Source organism: Lepisosteus oculatus, chromosome 6 (genome assembly GCF_040954835.1).
Source record: "Lepisosteus oculatus isolate fLepOcu1 chromosome 6, fLepOcu1.hap2, whole genome shotgun sequence".
NCBI classification, from domain to species: domain Eukaryota; kingdom Metazoa; phylum Chordata; class Actinopteri; order Semionotiformes; family Lepisosteidae; genus Lepisosteus; species Lepisosteus oculatus.
The window spans coordinates 10,510,310-10,532,568 of record NC_090701.1 but is presented as its reverse complement, the minus strand read 5'-3'; the positions used below and the strand labels follow the sequence as shown (position 1 = coordinate 10,532,568).

Sequence of the window (22,259 nt, the reverse complement as noted above, 5' to 3'; positions counted from 1 at the left end):
GCACCCTGTGTCTCAAAAGTTGATATAAAGTCCCACTGTTCTATTTGTTGTTATTTCATGCAACGAATAAGAAAATAATAAGCACAGGTATGGTACTGTAGTGCTTCAATCTTAAATCTCTACAAAATGTACACTTGTGAGGAAGAATGCATGTTAAATATCACTGTGGAATAAGTAACAAAACAAAATTAAACAAAACAAATTAGTAGAATAATATGAGAGGGCGAGTATTTGTTTGCACAATTCTAGGAATTTTTAATATCTTTTATAGATGAACTTTATTTGTTAAACTGTACAGGGGGAACACGCAGGAACTGGAGTTTAGCCACAAAAGCACAGGCAGAATTGACTTTTATGAACAGTGAAATGGGATCTTTAATGAGCTCAAATATTCTAAAAATGGTACCTCCTACAGCACAGTTTCTATGATAATTGACCAGGGCACTGGTTTGGCATTTGCAGCTCAGAGAGAACAGGAAGTATCTGCCTATACTTTTCCACCAACCCTTTTTCTAGCAGCACACTAAGAGGTGACCCGTGCGAGTACTGGCCCAGCCCAGCCTTCCTGAACTTCAGAGATTCGACAATTCAGGCTTCAGTTTGGTTTGGCCACTTTGTTTCAAGGTATGGCAAGATCTACCATCTACAAAAACGTTTACACGCCTTTTTTCCAGGTACTCGGATGGTAATTAGACCAGACGTTAGAATAAACAGGATCAACGCTGTAGCCCTCCAAGACCTGCGGTATTGACACCCCACACCTAAAGGGAACCACTCAGCTACTGCCAGCCCCACATATTTCAGAGCCCCAACAGATATTATCATATCAAATTGAATGAAATTATGAAAATGGACAGCAGTTGCACGGGTTCTACCAGGAGACCGCTTACTAATTTAAGAAAAGCATGAAGCACTCTAAGCTTCCAGTGCTATAATGAAACAAACACAAGGCGAGACAAAAGAAACCACAACAGCTGCAGAACACATGAAAGGTAACTCGCTATCCATATCCCCATGCCCAGGAGAATTCCACTATCTTACCTCTAAGCCAGCCTACCCAGCCTCCCACACTCACAGCAATGTTTCTCAAACCACACAGCATTGTGAACACTTTGAGTGATCCCTGCTCCTCTGTCTGTGGAGAAGGGAAATAGACTTCCCATTGAAGAAGAAATGCTGGCAAATTATGTGCGGGATGGAGAATTAACAGTTTTGTGGAAACCTGCAGAGTTTCAACAAGGTTTTTTATGTTATTTTCTAGAAAAAACCAAACAGCTATGGAAATCAAAGGTTCTTTTTTTTTTACAGTGAAATGACATTGATCCATTTCATACTACAGTATAACTGCCAATAATCTGCCCCAAATACAGCATTACATTTCTATACCTGATAGTGGGTCAAAGTATTTTGGCACCTGCTTAAGCTATTACACTAAGGGGAAAAATACATCCATTTGTACTTCAAGAAAATGATGTAAAGTCTGTGGCTACAGGTGCGGTACAACTTTGCGCGTGTGACTGTATTGATCATTCAGGACCACTTTTGCATATCCAAGGGTAGGAGTGTGCAAATCACATTGCACTGGCTTCCTTTTGATCTTTTCCAATGGGTGATAGGATGAGTTATTAAGCTACAAAATAGATAACCACTAACTCTAGATGTCAAATTGAAAAAAGAAACAATTGTTGCCAATTACAAACTTAAATAACACTGATGCGGTTGGTACAGTTTTTAATTAATCATATAGGAATTGACTCCACACCTGTGATACGTAATCAGTCTCCAGTGCTTCTGACTGCAACCAAGCAATTCTGACAACAGTTTTCTGCAGTTTGTGCCTGTATTGGATTGAAAACCCATTCGCGCACAGAGAAAACTTACCTGCAGCGTAAGTGGGGGAATTACACAAAAGAACTTTCACAAGCTGCCTCAGATGACATTATGAAGCTCATCACCACAGAAACACCACGCAAGCTTTGAAATATTTAGGCCCAGGGAAAAAAAAATCTCTACTTTAATCAGATGTTCCACAAAGTGAAGACTAGTTCTGAAAACATTTGGTTGGATGACTAATAGCAAGAAAGTGATTAACCGCAATATTTTTATGCATTCACTTTGTTTGGGTACCTTCTAACATTTTACATTTTAGATTTGTGGGGTTCTGTGTGTGTGTCCTGAGCAACAGCTGAGAAAAACTGTTCAACTCCTGAAATAAAATGAAAATAAAATCTCTTAAAAAATGGGGAAAAAAAGGCACAGTTACAGGAATGCCCATCTTTACTTTCATGCCGTCTTTGCCAGATGTTACTGTCTCACAAGCGTTCCTTGCACTGAAAATGAGCTTAACTCTAAAAAATGGGCAATTCCCATCTGGAATGAGCACGGAGGGGAAAAAAAAAGGTTATTCTTTAGCTAGTTCTGCACTCCTGTCTTGAGCACGTCCTGGATTTGTTCCAGGAGCTGTTCTTTCAAAGACTGCCTCCCTTCTCACGTTTCCATACCACAGAGCAGGCGTCCTCCACCCTCAGAATCAAATCCCTAGCTGACTTCTGCTACGGTCACCCTGTGAAGGGCGAAAACAGCACCTACGCGTTTACCTTATCTATAGAAGAAGGAATAATTACCACATTCAAGCAGGCGCACAAAAAAAAACAGTGTAGGTGTTTAACTGTGACAGTGTGTAGGATGATTCTATCCCCTACCCCAACCCCCGCATCATTTTCCAGGTGCGCCTTGCCTGCACGCTTTCTTTAAAAAAAGAAAACACCACAACAATGTGATTGAAACGTAGCACCTGCCTGTCCCTTAAAAAGAGCCCCACGCCTCCGTCTCCGCACACAGGCCCACCCACACAACTCCCACCACATCTGTCTGGTGTAAAGGGAAGTCTATCAGCCCCCTCCGCCCACCATCCAAAATGTTTGAGGCTACGCTACAAGATTTCCAGTGGCCTCTCATTTTCGTTCAAACACACAGGCTGTCTCTGTGATGCCACCATATTGTTGGAATTGCACATAGATCTCCGTTTCATCAATCAAAATGTTCGATTTGTATTACATAATGTTAGATAAGGTCTTACTTAAATAGATATTGCTGCAGACAGCTTAATCCCCACAAGCATTTTTAGGTACTATTTTATTCTCTTTTAATCTGCTGCTCTTCTCCACATGAGGACCAAACCCTAGAGCAGAAAAAGCCGAAAAGTTGTTGTTGAAAGCATTTGTATCGCCCTTTTTTCAAAATGCTAAATAAAAGCAGTCTCCTTCTGGGGACATTTTGACTTAAAAGCATCTATGTCTTCATTCACAGACCACCACCTGCAGAAGTTAGAAGGTATCGAACCCTATGGTTTTTGAAAATTAAAACCTACAACATGTTTATTTACATTTTAACATGGCCTTTGTTGTCAGACTAAACATGTCAGAATCAAACATGTAATTTAATACTGCTCAACACCACTAGCATGTCCAAATCACCATAATTTTCAAAAACAAAAACAGGATAAAATGCAAATAACCACAGGTGCAAGATTTTCAAATGGAAGATTAAGATATATTACACATGCCACCACCCTAACAGAGACAGACATAGACACACACAGATGGACTACCGACAATCACCAAAGCTACAAGTCTAATCATGACAAGACGTTAGTTTTCCCATCTGAAAATAGACTATAACAAACAAAAATACTCAGAAATAAATACGCAAATAACTGCTTGGACAGCTTTGGACTATTATTTAGCAGCAACATTCTAAAAGCCATGGGAGAGCTACAGTATGAACCATGTGGGTCACACAGACCCCCTTCTTAGCAAGAAACCTCATGCGAGTTGCTACCTTTAATTAAACTAACAACGCATAATAGATCTCTAAGAACAGCAGCAGCTAAAACTCAAAATAGTTGGAAGGGAACTTGCAGCATTTTTCCAAGAGACTGGCAAAATAAACATTGGATTTTCATCCAAAGCATAACTTGATTTCCATTTTCTCATAGTAGGCTTTTTAAATATTTTAAAGGCCCAAAAGGTTGTCTGAGATACATTTGGACACTAAGAAAACAAAGCAAAAATTAGCAACTAGAGCACAAATCCTTGAAAATCAACCTGTTGCAGTAATCTTTGCTGAATCTTGCTACTCTTTCTTCTGAAACATGTGCACAATCTATACATGTTAAAAGTATCTCTGCCTACTGACATGACATGCTGCCCACAAAAGGAGGGATTTTTCCCCCATTTCAGGGAAAAACGTAATACTAATAAAAAAAGAACATGACACATTCGTAAGCGATAGATCACATCCATCTAGCACAGCATAGCAATAGAAGCTTGAAGATCATATCTAGCAAATGCAAATAAAAAGGCTTCACCTGGGTTTATTTGCATAAGCTAGTGTCATTCCAACAGGCGGTCTGAAAAAAAAAAAAGCTAACCGGAGAAGCAGGGACTCAAAACCTACGCATGTGAACAAAAATGCATCACTCTCATTCCTGTAAGTATAAACTGTCACTTACTGTAATTAATTGCTTTCACAGCACAAAAAAAAAGTTTTCTGGCTGTCATCAAATTCTCCAGTTCATCTTCAAAGAGACAAGAAACTCATATGCCAAGTATTTTACCCAGTTTTAACTGGAAAGTAACAGGAATCTTGGCAATGGACTCCAGACAAAGAGGTTTTTCTGTAGTCAGATCCAGAGCTGATCTGATTCTAAATCTTCCTCCCGAGTATATGACGCAGCTGAGGATAATGCTTTTGACAAGAAAAGGAGACACTTTACCTAAAGTGTTGTGCAAATATGGAACAAACTACCCAATCCTGTTCTGAATAGGATATTTGGATTCCTTCAAGAAACAGTAGCTAAATGATCCAAGGATCTTATCCAACTATATAACGAAACAGGCTAGAATAGCAGAACAGCTTCCACTTGTTTGTACCTATACTTATAATATATAATCCGCTGTCCCTAAAAGACTTGTTAAGCCAGCAGACTAAAGCACAAACTGCAGGAAAACAAAAAGAAAATGTAACTTGTTCACCCTATTTAACCAGTTTTCAATGTAGCTTGATAACTTCTCAATTCATGTTTTAAATATATTCAAACAGATTTTTATACAACATAAACCTAGACATCTACTTCTTTGTGTAGACATTCCTGGGAAACAAGACTAACTTCTTTATGAAGCTCTCTGTTCTCATCTATTAGAACAGAGAGGTCTCTAACCCTGATCCTGAAGAGACCAAAACCAGCAATTTTGTATACTGTAGATCACTCTACATTCCTCATTCTCAAAGAAACACCTGTAAATTGTGGATCAAATAATCAAGTAATTCATTAACAGCCAAAAGATCACTAAACAAGATTTTATTCTCAAACTTCTCTCAAGCTTACTGAATCAAAGCTCTGAAATCAAGCTCTGAATAATAAAAAAAACTTTTTAACTGATCACTGTCTCATTTACTTTAATAGCCACTAATACAGGAACAGGAATATAGATCCCTTGGAAGTGCTTACATTCATCTTGGGGTATATTAGAATACGCAATATGAAAATGTTCTTTATCAATGTACTACATTGTGCAGAGTCTTCAGTCACTGGGAGGACGAAACTTTACCATATTCCAAGTGTGAATTCTTCTGCCTTGACACTGTATTTCTCCCATAACACTGTGCAAACACACAGCCAAGGAACAGATGCCTTTAGGTCTGCAGCAGATTTTAATTTGTTGACTTCTACAGGAACTATGGAAAAATTCATTATGCATATATGTATAACAATGTGATCTTTAAGTTTTAAGATCTTTAAGAAAAATGGTGAATTCCACTACCCATACTTACAAAAGGCTGTCAAATATTGGCTTTTATAACTGATCAAAATGTTTTACAAAGGCTGTAAATTTTTATTCTCAGTACTGATTAATTAAATGGAACTACTAGTAAGAGTGTATTAGTTATGAGTGAAATACCACAGGATATCATTAAAAGCTGAACAATTAATTCTTTCCACGTGCTCACTGAAACCATTATGTAGAAATATTTGGGGTCATTGGGCATTTGGTGTCTGTAGTCCAGAGACATCCAACTGAAAATAGCATAATTTGTGAATTCTCTTGTTTTAAGATCTCTGGCTAATTTAAGGTAGAATATAAACAAATGTGGGAAAGCGGTAATGAAGCACTTTAAACTTGAGATAAAATTTACGCCTCTCAGAGAAACCAAAAAAAGGTCATCCTGTACCTATATTAAGCCGCACTGCAGTTCAATAACAGGAACACAGAGGTGGGGTAATTGGAAAATGTCCCACTTTTTTAACGTTACCAGCTATTAGGCTAACTACATACCCACGTCTTTCTATTTTGAGTTAGACCAAACAAACATCCAAACTAAGTTACATCAGAACCACAAAGCTTCCAGTGTTTTCCGTATTTGTTTGTGAGAGAAAGGCCCATTGCAAACATTTGGCCCTAACTTTCCTCCTGTTTCATAATGGACTCCAGACCAGCCACAGTCCCAGAATACATTGCAGCTAATAAATAAAAATAACACTCAACATCCTAGGTCTAGACAGGACTTTTTTCCAAAGGTTTGGAGAACAAAGTGTAATGCATACTTTAATTTAGAACACGGAAGAAGAGAGTATGAAAACAACAAAGTTCTGTATACCTGACACTAACAGACAGACACTTTTTTCAGCTAAGTTGATATTACCTATCCGGTGGAAGCTTAATTCACTTTAAAAGTAATAATTTGATAAGGCACAACATTTAATGTATTGTGACAAAGACAGCCACTGCTACAGAAGTTATTTTGTCAGTGTACGACTACAGTACATGAGGCAGAACATAAAATGTGTCTTTTGTATTTTTTAGTCTATGTTTGACTAAATGATACAAGAGACAGAATGAACAAGGATAACATGCTAACATAGGATCAACAACAAGAGCAACAATAACAGTATTTTCCATACAATTGCAAAGGTCAACTTCATGAAGTCCATGCAAACATCATAATATAATGTTAGGAGGAATCCATAATAGATCTTGTTTGCATATCGGCATTTAATCTGACCTTTATACTGTGCATATTAATGTACTTTTCCCTTTACTTCACACACTAGAGCCTACAGACAGAGGAGTCATGCAGGAGAAATATCACAATAGCTGGGAGCTTCACAGGGCTTGGAGTCCTTCAGACCCCTACAGTTAACTGCTGCCATCAATTAACTCTTCAGGTTTTATTAAGTGGAGTCAAACGCAATGATCAATGTCAACCATGATTGCTGGACCTTTCTAATAAACAAGACCACTGTATAAAGATGGGAAGGAAAGGGACAATAGTCAATAGCTATAGTCAATAACCAACACAGTGCGTTTATACAGCGTGTTAGAATCGGAGAACACTCTTTTTACATATACACATTTCTACACCCTGTTAATTCACTGCCAACTTACAGAACCCACAGGGGTGGCAGACAGCAGAGATTAAGCACCCGATGTCCCACAGCTCTGCAGATCGGGTAGCAAGGTAAGGAATTACTAAACTGGAGTTTTACAGAGGTCAGACTGTGCAGGTTAGTCAGAACAACACAGTTAACACCCCTAATTTTAAGAACAGTACCATGAGATGATGAGGTAGTCAGGACCTTCTTTTAACATTCAAAGGACAGCATCTCCTACAGCATAGTACCTCTAGTCATTATACCCAACACATTTCAACAAACTGCAAATGGAACCAGATGTACAGTGAGACAGAGCAGAAAGTCTTATAATTCTGTACTGGGTGAACTGTAAACTACAAAAGTCAAATGCACCAACCAAGCTTGAGTGATATCAATATCTTCAAGGTGTTTTAACCAAGGCTATCCACATTACTAGTGAATCTGGTTGTCCCTTCTACACAAAAAGTGACTTACGTTTGCCGCTGGGTATTTTACTGGGACATTTCGGGCGAAAATACCCTGCTCAAGGGTACAACAGGAGTCTCACTTGGGTTTTGAAAGCACACGTTTCCAGTTACAGTATCATGACAATTAAATTCGGTGCTCTGCAAAATGTACGAAGAAAACACATGAGGACATTTCAGGACAAAATGTTCTAAACAATCTAGAACATTCTGTATCCTTCAGAACAGCTTAACAGAGACTTCTGAACATGGTTAAAAAATAAAATAGAATGAGGGCAATATCAGTGGGATTATTTAACACCCAAATGCTGGGATTATGCTTTGAAAGTACAGGAACATGCATGTTAGACCTTTTTTTTTAAATCAAGGAAAGAACTACTGAGGCACATCACAGTCCCTACAAAGTAAGCATTATCCCAAGTTTTACCAACTGTTAAGTAAGTCAGTTTCCTATGAGGCAAATGACTTTCCCTGCAACAACATTTTCACCTTCATGACCTTATGTGCTTTCACCATATGAGCCTTGTTTATGACTTACCGTAATAAGTTAATCAGTTATTCCTGATCAACTTATTCATTAAGTTCACAGGCTTTGTCATATTTTCATCAAGGGATTTTTTTTTTCTGGCTCACAAAAAACTTCCAGTCCTGACAATTTTACTAACGAATCGGGCATTTCCAGTTTTTGTGCATCAAGATTAAAGCAGTATGTCTTACGAGCCATGTATGTGGCAGCAGTTTGAAGAGCTTAAAAAAGCAAATATTCGTAATTAGCTTGCGATCTGTGGAACTCGTCAGAAAAATGCGCAAAGACTCGGCGAGTGATTCATTTGTATAATGGTGAACACGCTGAGTTTGCAGCCTCTGGAATTTCAATTTAAAAAAAAAACCCAAAAGAGTTGAATTTGTCAGTTCGAACATTCACATACAATACCTCCAGGCAACGTTTCAGAGATGGCAGAAGGTACCAAACATGAGGATAACAAATTGGGATTTCCCCTGCAAAGCTTTAAAATAAACAGGGGAAAACCAGCTTTAGTGTCTGTGTATTAATCATCCCCCTAACTTATGTTGGTGTCGCATTAAATTGCGATGGGAACCTTGTCCTTAAAGCTCCCTTGGTTTCTCCAAAATGAAACCAAGTAGACTCTCCAGCTTAAATGGAATCCCCCTTATTTACCTTCATAAGAAAACTATTAGATCCACAAATGAATTTCAGCAGCTCATTTATCAGCTCAGCAGCTCACCCAAAACTGGGCTACACAAGGTTAATTCTGCCTTTTAGTTTTTACAATTTACCATGTTTTTACAGAGCATGTTTGCAAGCGTAACGCAGATCAAAATATTGGTCATGGCTTTTTTCCCAGGCCAGAGGCAAAATGCGAAATGTATGAAGAAAATACATGGGGACATTTCAGGGCAAAATGTTCTAAACAGTCAAGAACATTCTGTATCCTTCAGAGCGGCGGAACAGAGACTTCTGAACATGGTCAAATTCAAACCTCCATTTTAGGAAAGCACGTCAAGATACTTCACATTGTTACTGTAGAAGCTACAGACTTAAGAAGAAAAGGAAAAGCTGTCCCATAAGATGTTTAATGGAGGGCAACAAGCTCAAATGGATTTCTTTTTTTTTTTTTTTTGGTCCATGCATGCACTCAGGTTACTTAAATGCTGCTAAATGGAAAAAGGAGGCATTCTAAGCTAAGGGCAAACTGAAGCACAGTTTGTCATTACCAATCAATTATAAATGAGAAGTTCAAAACAAACCAAGGTAATGTTCTTCTGCTAGGGTCCTGTCACTGCTTGATCCTTTGATGTTCTGCATTACAGCTTATCGCCCAAGACAGCCTAAATGCAAATGTTAAATATTCTTATATAAGAGATGGAGAAAAACTTTGAAAGCCCCAAGACACACTACTAAACTGCTAAATAATGCAAACAGAAATTAAAGCCTCGTTAAACTATCCATGTGCTACATGCTCTCATTCCACTTTCTAGCCACATTTCAGCACCAGCTAGATGGGGAATTCTCTAGTGACCACAGATATACCACACATCATAAAGGTAAAGCAGTACAAAACGGATAATGTACTTCATTTATAAGACAACAAACTACTTAAAACACTGTTGTTGGTGCCCAACTTGTGCTGTACCTATTCCAAAACTGTTGGCTTTGATATTTTCCTCCTCTTTACCTGGATCGCAAATGCACCAGAACATGAAGCAATCATGGAATTGTGGACATTTTAAGTTTTGACGTTGTGGAGGGGGATAAAAAAATGAGAATTAACCATTTTCTTGAGACGGGAATTGTTTCATGCAGCAGCCCTTTGACATAATAGCTGTGGGAAGAGAAAGCCTTCATCTGCATTGTGGTAAGACGTGTTTTCAATGCGTACTCCAGAAGTGAAAAGGTTTGCCCACAGCACAAGTAATTTTTTTTGTTGTTGTTCATTTATTGCCACTTGACATTCCACAAAATGCACGCAATGACTCGCAAACGCAACTACCGTGTTTGGTAGGAAAATTACACCACTCATTAAGCCTTCAATCCCACACGTCTGTAAAAGCAAAACTTGCTTAAGTATTACAAGTATTTTGCAACAGAGCAGCTGTATTTTGTAATAAAGAAGAAGAACTACAACCCAGTAGAATGTGTGTGTGTGTTTTTTTTCCCTCTCGATCCCATGCTGCATTCAAAGATAATGAGGAAACAATACTTTGTTTTGTAAGTCCCTCTGCTCCCTTCTCAGGTTATGGTACAGTAGGAAGGAGTCGACTGTAGCAAAGGTCACTATTTCACTACAGTTGTTATAGTGGCAACAGAACTGAGAGCAGCAGTTGACAGTAAGGGGAAATTGAAAGGGAAAGAACCTTTCATTCCTGTGGTGGCTCTGTAGACAAAGAACACCCTATCAGTCCACAAAGGATGCCTCTGGCTGCCCTGTTGCAGTGGCTTGTGTGCTGGCTTTTGGGAACTGAAGCAGGCAGCTGGCAAAGCTGTTTTTTCTGCCTGCAAGGACTAAGCATTTTCACTCCCGCCATCTGGAGCTCTGAACACTTGCCTCCATGACCATGATGGCAGCAGTCACCAAAACACCAGGACAACTGTACTTGGTCAAGATTTCACAGAAACCTACAGGAGCAACCTAAAATGAACGCCTTTAATGTTGCTCCACTATGAAGGAAGACAAATCTGAAGAATGCGCAGCTCATTTATAACGAATGGTATTTGGGACAGACTAGACAATTCGTTGTCAAGAAGTAACATTAATAATATTCTGTGTAGCAATAACAGAAAGCTGCCTTGTATTAAGTAATGGTCAAAGAAGCCTGAAAAAAGGCAATATATAAAGAAGACTGGTAATGTTAACCAGTATGAAGCCTATTTTCCCATGTTAATTTAGACCTCCTTTAAATATTTTTATCTTAAGTTCTTAAGGACCACAGCTCTCTTAATGGAACAAACTACTTTCTTCATTGATAAATAACTTACAAGTGTCTCCAGTCCTTAGAACTATGGCCAAATTCTGAAAGAGATCTGGAAGACCTATAAGACTCGCAGGATGAGGTGTCTCCAAGCTTGTTCGAGAAAACAAAAGTTGCCTCTCTTCAAACGTTCTTATCCTTGATGTTAACATTACCGTATCGCTACCGAAAACGCCACACCTTTACCAAAGCCTTTGCCGAGATCACTTAAAATCTAACCTGACAAAACACAAACCAAAAATCATGTCACTCCAACGGGCTCAACAAAATCAGGAAATAAAAGTGGAAATGTATGTTAAAAGTATATGTCCAATTGCATATATTAGCAAACCATTATAACAGTTTGAGATATGTTAGCATCCATTCATTTTTTTCTTATTCTGCTTAGATGTTAAATTTTCTATAATCTGTTTTATGGATTTTATACCCATTCCAAGGCAATCATAGTCTTAGACCAGTCTCGAACATCAGCAGTATTTCCCTGCAACAAAAATGCACGTATTCACTTTTTGTTAATAATAACATTATATTCACTCAAATTTAATTAATTCCCAGGCACGTCTGATGAATAACTATTTCACACTAGAAATGCTTAAATAAATCATAGTCACCTAGATCTCCAAACAAGATTTGGGTAGTTCCTTAGCAGTCCATACTACTGCTTCGTTCATTTATTTTCATTGGTCTTTGTATTCTTCTGACTTTCATTGTATAACCACACAAAGTATACCCATGACAAGAGTTTCTTCAACATGAAAAGAGCAATAGAACACACTCCTGCAGAAGATGTGATTAATGTCTTCACAGCATCAGATATCATGGGAATAATGACTGATGCATCGACTGTTCAACCCCAAAAACAAACAGAGAGAATGTATGACAACTGCAAGCTGTAGATCTCCTCTGTGGCTGCATTCTTGAAGGTGATGTCACATTTATTTAAATGCAGACGTGGTTTATTTAAATAATATTGTGATCAACACAGTGATTTAAGGTTTAGAAACCAGCAAGACTTCATATGGGAGCTATAATCCAGTTATAGTTTAGAGACTAGTAAATATCTGCAGTGACAAAATGTTTTGGGAAATTGCCACTAGTCACCACAGAATCCTGAAAACCAAAGAAAACGTTGCTGGTATCCCCCGTCTTAAAAAAAAAACTCCCTCATAGCACAAGCAGATACGTGTTACTACAGTGAAGCGAGGCTGCCTTTTTTTCGTCATAATATTTTTCTGTACGTTAAAGTGTTTTAGCAAGAGCGTTACCAAATAAGCAGAAATAGGTTATAGTAACTGTTTAAGTCAGGTGTTATGAAAGTTTCAATGTTTTATACAACATTTTCTAAGGCTTTCTGTAAAACACCTTAGTACGCCCCTTCCTCCCGAGCAAGTTAAGGCGTCAAATTAAACCCTTGTGGACTGGGCGAGCCCTCTTTTCAGAATTATAAACCTTCTTTTTAACGTGTCTTCCGAACCACTCGTGTGACATTAGCCCAGATGTCCTGGAAGTGAAGTACTGTATGTTCCCAGTTTCATCACAGGCTGAAATTGACAGCTCACGACACGGCAACCCTTCGTCATGTCTAGTAGGCGTGAAGGGGGTGTGACAGGGAACGCGCACCTAATTGGTCAGAGCTCCCTTCGGACAGGTGACCTCTTACAGAGCAGGCTTCGCCACACAGATGACAGGAAATGTCTTTCCATTGTGAGGGACAATCAAGGCTTTTATGCATGTTCTTCAATCCATTTAACAAAGACAAGGAAATGTACAGGTTTTAGGCGTGTCCCTTGTCATTTCAGCAGGTATGTGCGTGGATTTGGGGTATAACCTGAATACTCAAACCGTGCATTGAATGGTGCGACAAATTAGGCAACACTATCACAAGAGATTATGGGGAAAAATCGATTCTGCGGAGATCATTAAGGAAGGGAGAAATTTGAGGAAAACAGGGAATCTTGCAAAACCTCAATTACACTTTGCATTTATTTATTTTTTATTGTTTTTTTTTTTTTTGCACGTTGTGACCAAACTCACCCAGCCTCCGTTCTCCTGGATCCAGTTCTGAAGGGGCCCGTTGAGATACTCCGTCATCCAGTTGGCAATGTTGTCCACCTGGGACGTCATCTCCCGGTTCACGCTCTCCACGCACATCGTCCCGCCGAACTCGAAGAAAGCGACAATCCGCCCCCAGTTGACTCCGTCCCGAAACAGCTCCTCCACCACCGCGGTGAACTTCCTCCGGGCGGTGTTGGGGGTGAAGTGCAACTGATCCGACATCTCCGCGAAGTCCCGGTGGTACATCCTCTCGATCTCGTCCCCAGCCTCCCGCAGCACCTTGTGGAGAGCGGCGTGGGGGTCGGGCGGGGGGGTCCGGCGGGGGACCGGGACAGCTCCGCGCTCGGCCCCGGCAGCCTGGAGCCGCCGCGCCTGCAGCCCCGGACCCGAGGCGGAGGGGCCCACCAATCCGTTATTGGGGGGATCGGTCTCGCCGGACACGCGGGATTCCCACACGTAGCCCTTCTTCAGGAGTTTGTGATGGATGTATTTTGTCACGATATTCCGAGTATCGTACGGGGCTTCGTTATTTGCCATTATTTAGGGACTCAAAATGCCGCGACCAAACCCAGCAAGTCCAAGCAGTCCTATGCCACGTGCATTTTCCAACAGAAACTCGTAAACGGCTTGCTATATATTCTGTAATTCAACAATACAGATGATTATTACTACCAGACTCAATGCATACATTATTTCTGGTGTTCCCACCAGTCTTTAAAAATACCAATATCAAAAAGGCGGCTAGGATCAATAACACGCCATGCTGTAAAAACACCGCGGCTGTTCGAAACCCAGACACATTAGAGACATCTTCCAATGCAAACACCCTAATTAAATAAAAAATATTACCCGAGTTAAACACGCACTTTAATATCGGTGCATTTTAGACGTGTGCATTGTAGAAAGAATGAAGTTTGCCCTTTACCGATCATTTCCACACCGGCTTCAGAAGCCCCAATATAGGCATTATCAAACTTTGAAAAACGTACTTTTAATTAATACGACATTCTATATTTTTCAGAAAGCATGTTTATTGGGTGACCCGCAATGTTCTACTATTTGCAAAAACCTGCGTTTAAGTGCATTGCAACACGTAAACTGCAGCTACAACATATACTTAACACTTCACCTTTTTTTTCCCGCAGACTTGACAGTCTTCATTACAAACCAAAATGTTCTAAAAGAAATGAATGTCAAACATCAAGAAATCGTGCTATGCGGTGAATGCACTACTCTTCGTAACCAGGAGAGCAATTTTCTAATGCCGGAGAAAACAGTCGGAGCTAATATCGTCTATCTGGATTTAAATATGCATTTTCCTACAACCGAATTTTATCATCTATTTTCTACTTTGCCTATACATCCCGCGCTATCGCTTTATAAACTTTGGGTAACTTACTTCATCGGTTACAGGCGTTTAGACAGCTCCAGAGCCGCAAGCAATCCGCCAGGAATGTTTGATCTATTCTAATTATTACGCCCCTTTTCAGCAATGAGAAAGATCCGTGGGAAAAAAAAGTACCAAGTTTTCGCGTATCCTTTAGAATATATTTTCCACAAATCCAGCAATTTGGGAAGTATCCACTTAGATTCCTAATTCGAGATAATCACTTGAACACATCCAAAACTTGGACGAAACCGCACTGCTGTCCTGCGGCGCTGAATTATCCCAGTGACATTTGAACAGCGCCTTTGAAAGACGGAAGAGACAGCAGTAGCTTTCGAAATGCCTTTTATCCCAGATTAAGTAAATCGACTAGGAGAGTCTCCCACACACACACACACAAAAAGACGCCGAGGAATGTATTAAAAAGATCTCAAGTTTAGAAAGAAAATAACACTAAGCCTTGCTCCTTGCACCGTCACGGCAAAAACTACGTTAAAGCTGCAGTTACATAGTATGTGAGCAACAAATCTTTGATACAACTGCACTCGCCGTCACTCCCTCTGCCTCTCATTATATATAACGTTACTCCTTTCGAGTGAGGTATTTCCTCTACGTCACGCCATTCATTTTTTTAGTTACTCTGGCAGCACTTGATGGCGGGGCTACTGTACGACCGGCTGCTTCACCTGTTGTGAGATTTCCGCTCGATTTTTATTATTTAACATCGGTTCCAAGTCCAATATCGTTAATTCCCCGGCGCTGCCATTTGTGTTTCGGAACATATTGTTTGCACCACAATTAGGTTTGTACCACAAAAACGATCATCGATGTCGCCAAAATTATATCAAGCGAGCGAGTTCTTTACCGAAGACGGATTTGAATGATTTTACAGTAAGTGCAAATGAAATACATTTTAAATAGGTAAATGTCATATATAATATAAATCTATGCCAAAGCTTGTGTTTCTCGAGAGTGCACTTTAGCAGTTAGAGAACTCGAATTCGCTACAATATTAATCATCCTACAGTATATTTTTAAGCAATTATTCAGGATCGTAAAGTGGGGGCAATTGTTAACCAACACCATTAAAATACCGAACCGTGCATATACTGTACATATATATACTTTACGTAAAATATTTGAGATAAATGATGCACTGAAGAGTGGAGGCGGGAATTCTACATGACATATGAAATTAATGAGAAAAATAAAGACGTCTGACATCCTATCGAAGCTGAATTCCCGAAATCAGTCTGGAATCGGTCTGCAGTTACAATGCCTTGTAAAAACATTCACCCCTTCCAGTGATGTTCCATGTTGTTGAATTAGAAATTCTCTCTACACCTTTTTTAACGTGTTTATTTTTAATCGAAAGGTAAATGCTCGAAACTTCATTGTGCGTGAAAGAAGTGAAGTGTCTGCAAAGAAAAAATCAAATAAAAAGTTGATTCACACCCTTTATAATGACACATCTTTAATTTGGGCGCACACAATTACAGTGACAAGTCGCACCATTAGTTGTATGGCTTTAGCTGAATGGATTTAAAACTATTCACTTTATAAATCTGTGTACACGATTCATAAATTCACAAAGTGGAAAAGAGTAAATACTTTTGTAATGCATTGCGTTTACATTGTGAGAATCCTTTTCTATTGTGGATTAATGTCTTCAAGGAATTTTAATCTTGTCCTCATTTGAAAATCATTTTCTCGTCCAGATTTTTGAGGCACACATTTGGTAGACGCCAATGCCATCTGGAAAATGGATTTTTAGATTTAATTTTTTAGGAGGCTGTAGTAACAGGCTGTCATCATTCTTCATGCATAAGCAGTTCCAGTTTCCAAGGGTATCAGTCTCATTTACTTTTCTTTGGTAGAAGGCACTGCAAACAAGAAGCTGGATTAACGATTTCAAGATTTACATTTGGATTTAGAAGATTTTTCTCCTTTGCTTTCAATTCTGTTATTTTCAGTGGGGTTTCCTTTCTACGTCATTATGTCCATCTGTCCTGAATTCTATTTGTCTTTTTTTTTAACCATCTGTATCTAAATTCCTTCCATCACCAGGAAGAGCCAGCTGGGAAAAGACCTACTGGATGTTAAAATGTGTTCCCTGCTTTTAGAGGACGCCAGTTTCGGGAAGACTTTTTTTTCCGGACAAAATAAAATACCGTAAATTGTTCTAACTAATTTTATCACAGAATTCCAGAATTTTAAGTTGTTGTATATCCGTTTTATTCAGCAGTGGGCAGTCTTAGACATGTAAGAAATACCTCATAAAAACAGTCTTAACGGCGATGGCAGCTCCGTGTAAAACACAACAACAGAGCCACGACGGTAAAATACAGAATACCTGATCTAATCTTGACACGAGTCGTCAAGTCTCTGAGCAGGCTTTAGGAGCGGGATCTATGGGAACTGGGCCCCTGCTTTTCTCACACAATGAACAGAGCAGAGCAATTCTAATAGGTCACCAACAGTCACGTTTCTCCTTGAACTGAAACAGAAGTGCCGGGCTGGGAACAATGACGTTCTTGTTAACTGAAATCGCACGCCTGGTGTGAGAAGTCTCCAAGCACATGTCCAACCAGGAACCAGATGAAATCTGCATGTGCTTTTTTTTTTCAGAACTTGAATCCATGATGAGGTTCAGTTGTGTGACTTGTCAAAGTAGCTTTGTAGCGTCCTGTTCGTGATCTAATATGTTTCCCATAGCAAAGGGGGCAGGCACTGACAAGTGACAGGTTTCTGTTTTTTAAATGGTTCTCTGCAGTTTTTGCTGACATAATGACGTAATTGTTTTCATCCATCAAAGTGTTCCGTTTGAGCATTCAAGCTTGAACTTAAACGTTTGTTAAAAATGTGAATGCATCATTTGTTATTCAGCATAATGGGGTATCCATGGGAGGGGGATGAATATTTTTGTAAGGCACTCCATAAACAGCAAAACTATTAAACATATCCAACTAAAACCAACAGAGACCTTTTTGGAAGGAATGGCTGCTGATTTTCTTTCTCTTATCTCAGCACAGGCACACGTTAAGGACAACAACCCATCCTGCAAAGACTCTGACTTAACATGGACTCAGAAGGTTTGTTTTCCACAATATACTGTACAATTTTATCATTAAATAACAAAAACCAGTCTCAATGGCCAGCAGCAGGCATTAGATGTGGTGGCTGACCAAAACAAAAAGCACTTTGCAGACACTGTGACTTGTTCCCTGTTATTCTCATAAGAATTGCTTGCATTTATATAGGACTTTTCATCATGAAAGATTCAAACGTCCTTCACATCCAGGAGGGGACCCACTTCATCCATGATAAAATCAATCCCCTGTCAAGGGGATGTACAACAGCCCCAATCCCACTCCCAGAGAAGTGAGAATTTACTCAAATATCTATTGAATTAAGAGGGGAATTGAGGGAAGTCACTCCAGGCTTTACACACCCAGAGTGGGGATCTTTAATGACCAAGTAGTCACCCCACACCAGTTGAAGTGTTAACTACGGATCCACCGAGATCTCTCCCAATTTTTTGCCTACCTTCTGAGACCTGACAAAATCAGACTACAGAATGAGTCACTTTCCACTGGCTGGAAGAGAGAAGCTGAGGAGGTTATTCCAGACGGCGGCTGTCAATCAGTGGTATCACAGACCTTGGGGATCCTCTTATTTTAAACACTGCTGTAAGGATCTGTACACATTCAAAACACTGATTAGGGACCTTAATCTGGGAAGGATTGTAAGACTAATAACACAAGGTGCTTTTACTAGATTAACGGCGTCTGCATTTAATTAATTATGCCAGAGCAGACAATGAACTTGTCTAGTCAGCACTTTCTCTCTATCGTTTTCAAAATGACACGTGTCAATTGATCTGTGAAAACAGTATACACTGCCTTTCACAATCCGTGAGAAGCCACATTATTTTGTTTTTAATTTAAAGCACATTAGAATTGTTCAAACGAATTGTTCAAGGTACGACACAACAGACACCCCTTTAAATGATTTTTATATTTTTCTAAAAACTGGAAAACTTGAATATTGTAGTTTTTAGTATTAAAAATCAAGTTAGGAGAATAGACTCAAGTGATTTCAGCAATTTAAGCAAGGATGTGGGAATTATGTTGTAATAGAAACACAGATAACAGAAGCACATTTGTGTTCATCATGTCCACTTTGGAACTCAATGGAGTATAAATCATTTTTTGTTGTCCTTATTATCTATCTTCAGTTATTTCATAATCTTGTTATGTAAAAGTCAGTATCAATCATGGAAGAGGTTAAATCAGTTAAATATCAATCTTTCTGGAGACCATCATACTAGATGTAAAAACAAAACCAAAACGTGTGAATAATTCAAATAGACCCACGGGTCAAGAAATACCAAGCAGGGCCACACTGCTTTTGTAGTTTTGTGTTAACAATTTGATGGTTGAGACATTTAAAGGAATTGACTTAAAAACAGATGCACTGGTTTCTTACAAGGAACAAGTAAAAGGTTTAAGCCATGCTGAAAAGAGAAAAAAAAGGAACACAACGTTTTGGCTGTGGAGCCTTCTTTGGGATTATGTGCTTTTTCACACACCTGAAGAAGGCTCCACAGCAGAAACATGTTTCTTTTCTTCTCTTTTCAGCATGGAATAAACCTTTACTTGTTCCTTTGCAGCCTACGCATGCTGACACAGCTCCCTACTTGAACCCTTACAAGGAATGTCTGGATACGACCTTCAGATCAAACAGATACCAGTAGTCGAATGGGCTGGATGGGCCACGTCACCTCTTCTCTTTTTGTAACCTTTCTTTTGTGCTTACATTAAAAGGCAAATATCGATCAAGAAAAATAGGCAATCCAACCTACAAAACATTCAAATTAATATTTACAAACTACTACTGTACATATAGCTTGAGAGCTTAAAGGTCACACACTTAATTTCTAATCTTGACCAACACTAACACACTACGAGGTAAACGAATGTTATCTGGGGAAGTACTGTAAGACTGTTTTCGTGAAGTTAATTATCCCCCACAGATAGACCCGAACTCTCCACTAATGATAAAGGGAGTCAACTATCAGTTGATCCTTATACTGTATATGGTAATCGTGCATCCAAATAGGTTAGACAAATTTTGCCCGGCAAATTTAAAAGGGAAATTAAACTTTTCCACAGATATGGAAAATACAGCTCATGCTCCTAAATTTGATCCAACTCCCTTTGGTTTGCCAATGAGGAATCCAGGCAGTGACGATTGTAGTCCTGAAACTCTCTCACTCCTCTTGATATTGTTCCTTCCTCCCTTGCTTCTCTTCTCACCTCTAAATACATTATTGATCACATAAGATGGCCCTTAATTCCATGTGCAATAATCGATTTAAGCACGTGGTAGTCCTCACTTAACCTTGTATGTGTATGGTTCTTTCATCAGAAAACTCAGAGGTATGAAGGCATACAGTATCATCAGATCTTTAACTCCCTTTATCAAGGCAATCAGATTACACATGTGGTAGAGGTGCATTCCTTTTGCAGATGAGAGGCACTGTCTTGATTACTTGCATCTCACAAACTAGATATCCAAGAGCCCATTACAAAATAACGTTTTCTTTATGATGGTAAGTGATGAATGTCTCCTGATCCAAACACATTCCTTTAAGACATTTTTTGCAGTGCAACAAATGAGGACATGAGATTAGATTACCCTATTCCCCTACCTCCCATGGAAACAGAACTCCTAAATAATCATAATAAAAAAAGAAATATTCATAATTACATTTTCTTTACAATCCAGTTTTGGGTGCTTTGGAAGTTTAGAATCATTTAAGGTCAATGTAACAGCATTACAACAGCTGTTGTGCTGAGGGAACACACATACTGTACAGAGTGTGTGGAATCATCTTAACCCTGTATGCTGAAGGAGATTTGTGCTAAAGCTGTCACGTCTGCTTGGAAAGGACCGAGTAGCCAAGCAGATGCCTTCTCAGGAAAGCTCTGTATCTGGCTGATCGAAGTGTGTTTTTGGAAATCTGGGGTGGAAAGAGCCATGATGAAACATTGTTGTTGTTGGGGGGGAAAAAAAAACATCACCCATCTTTCAAGTGCAGATGATATCTAATCCTAATGGAAGGTGAAGAAAAGAATGGAACAGAAACAAAAGACTGAGTATAAAAAGACAGAGATTACGGTTGGCTGGACCGTAGAAACAGGACCTAACTTTTGTGGTACAGTATGTAAAGAGACGGCCACATCTCCTCGCTGCATTTGTAACAAAGACAATCAATTCCTTATTGACTCCAATCTTTACAAACAGTACTAGCGTTGAGTGCCAGTGGCCTCAAACAAGCTGTTGTTACACACCTGTCAAATAAGCTTTTTGTAATTGACTTTGTGGGTGTTGGAGCACATGGTGGCTTTAAATGGCCATTTTCTCAAAAACAACCTCTTTTTTCTGCAGACGTGATCCATGTCGTTGGCTCTTGTATCGTACAGCTCTTTGAGATCCCTTGTAAACACAGGAACGATATAAAAAAGATAACTGACAATATGTCTGTGTCCATTGATACTACGCAATCTGTAAGGAGTCATGGTCAGGATTTTTTAGCATTGATAATTTAAACGTCTTAAATTTCAGTGGAGTACAAAACCGAAACATGGAGTTATGTTATCCTGCATATATTAGGAGCAACAGTCGATCCAGGCACAAATTCTTCGAAATCAAGGAAACAGGCTTTGAAATTCAATAGGAAATTAACAAGAAGATTAGACTACCAGATTATTTTACCGTGCATCTGACAAAATCCCTGAAAGGGTAGATGTGAGTGGAAAACAAGATTAAGAGAAGAGATATCTTTATCCTCTGTGGCTGGGTCACTTACACTTTTCCCTTCATGAAACTGTACAGAGAGTAAAGTCATTGAAAGACAAGGGAGAAGTAAGTCTTTTTCCTACTAGTTTGTGTGTTTAGATTATAATAACAAATGAGACTATGGGGGGTTTGAAATCTTTCTTCCTCAAAAGGCAATTAATTTCTAATGTGCCTATAGTAATAAAAGCCAGGAAAGCTGGAGACTTTCTTCAGAATGTTTCAACCAAAACTATTCTGGTTGCACAAATAGTACAGGCTGCAAATGGGGTCAAGAGCACATGTCTTTCAATAACTGCTTATCCAATTCTGAGTCACAGAGGCCCGGAGTTAATGCCTGGAACACACAGACACAAATACACACACTTGCACCAAGGCCAACTTGTTTTTTTTGACAGAAGCCAATGAATGCACCAGCATGTCTTTGGACTGTAAACAGGAGCACCCAAAAGAAACTCAGGTGAACATGGGGGAGAACATGCAGACTCCACCCAGATAGGTCTATAATTGAACCTAGGGCTCCAGTGTTGCGGGGCAGTAATTCTAACTACTGCACCAGGCCAGG

At 39.3% G+C, this 22,259-nt stretch overlaps 1 protein-coding gene across 1 annotated transcript in view; it reads right to left on the bottom strand.

Annotated features, from left to right (window-relative positions):
* Positions 1-14,935, bottom strand: part of LOC102684940 (BCL2 apoptosis regulator) — an 86,057-nt gene extending 71,122 nt beyond the window's left edge. The window contains exons 1-2 of the mRNA XM_015354701.2: positions 14,846-14,935; positions 13,426-14,085 (exon numbers count right to left, since the gene is read on the bottom strand). Coding sequence (XP_015210187.1) covers positions 13,426-13,983 — 558 coding nt within the window. The 5' untranslated portion in view covers positions 13,984-14,085; positions 14,846-14,935. The remainder of the gene's footprint in view (positions 1-13,425; positions 14,086-14,845) is intronic.
* Positions 14,936-22,259: the final 7,324 nt, after the last annotated feature.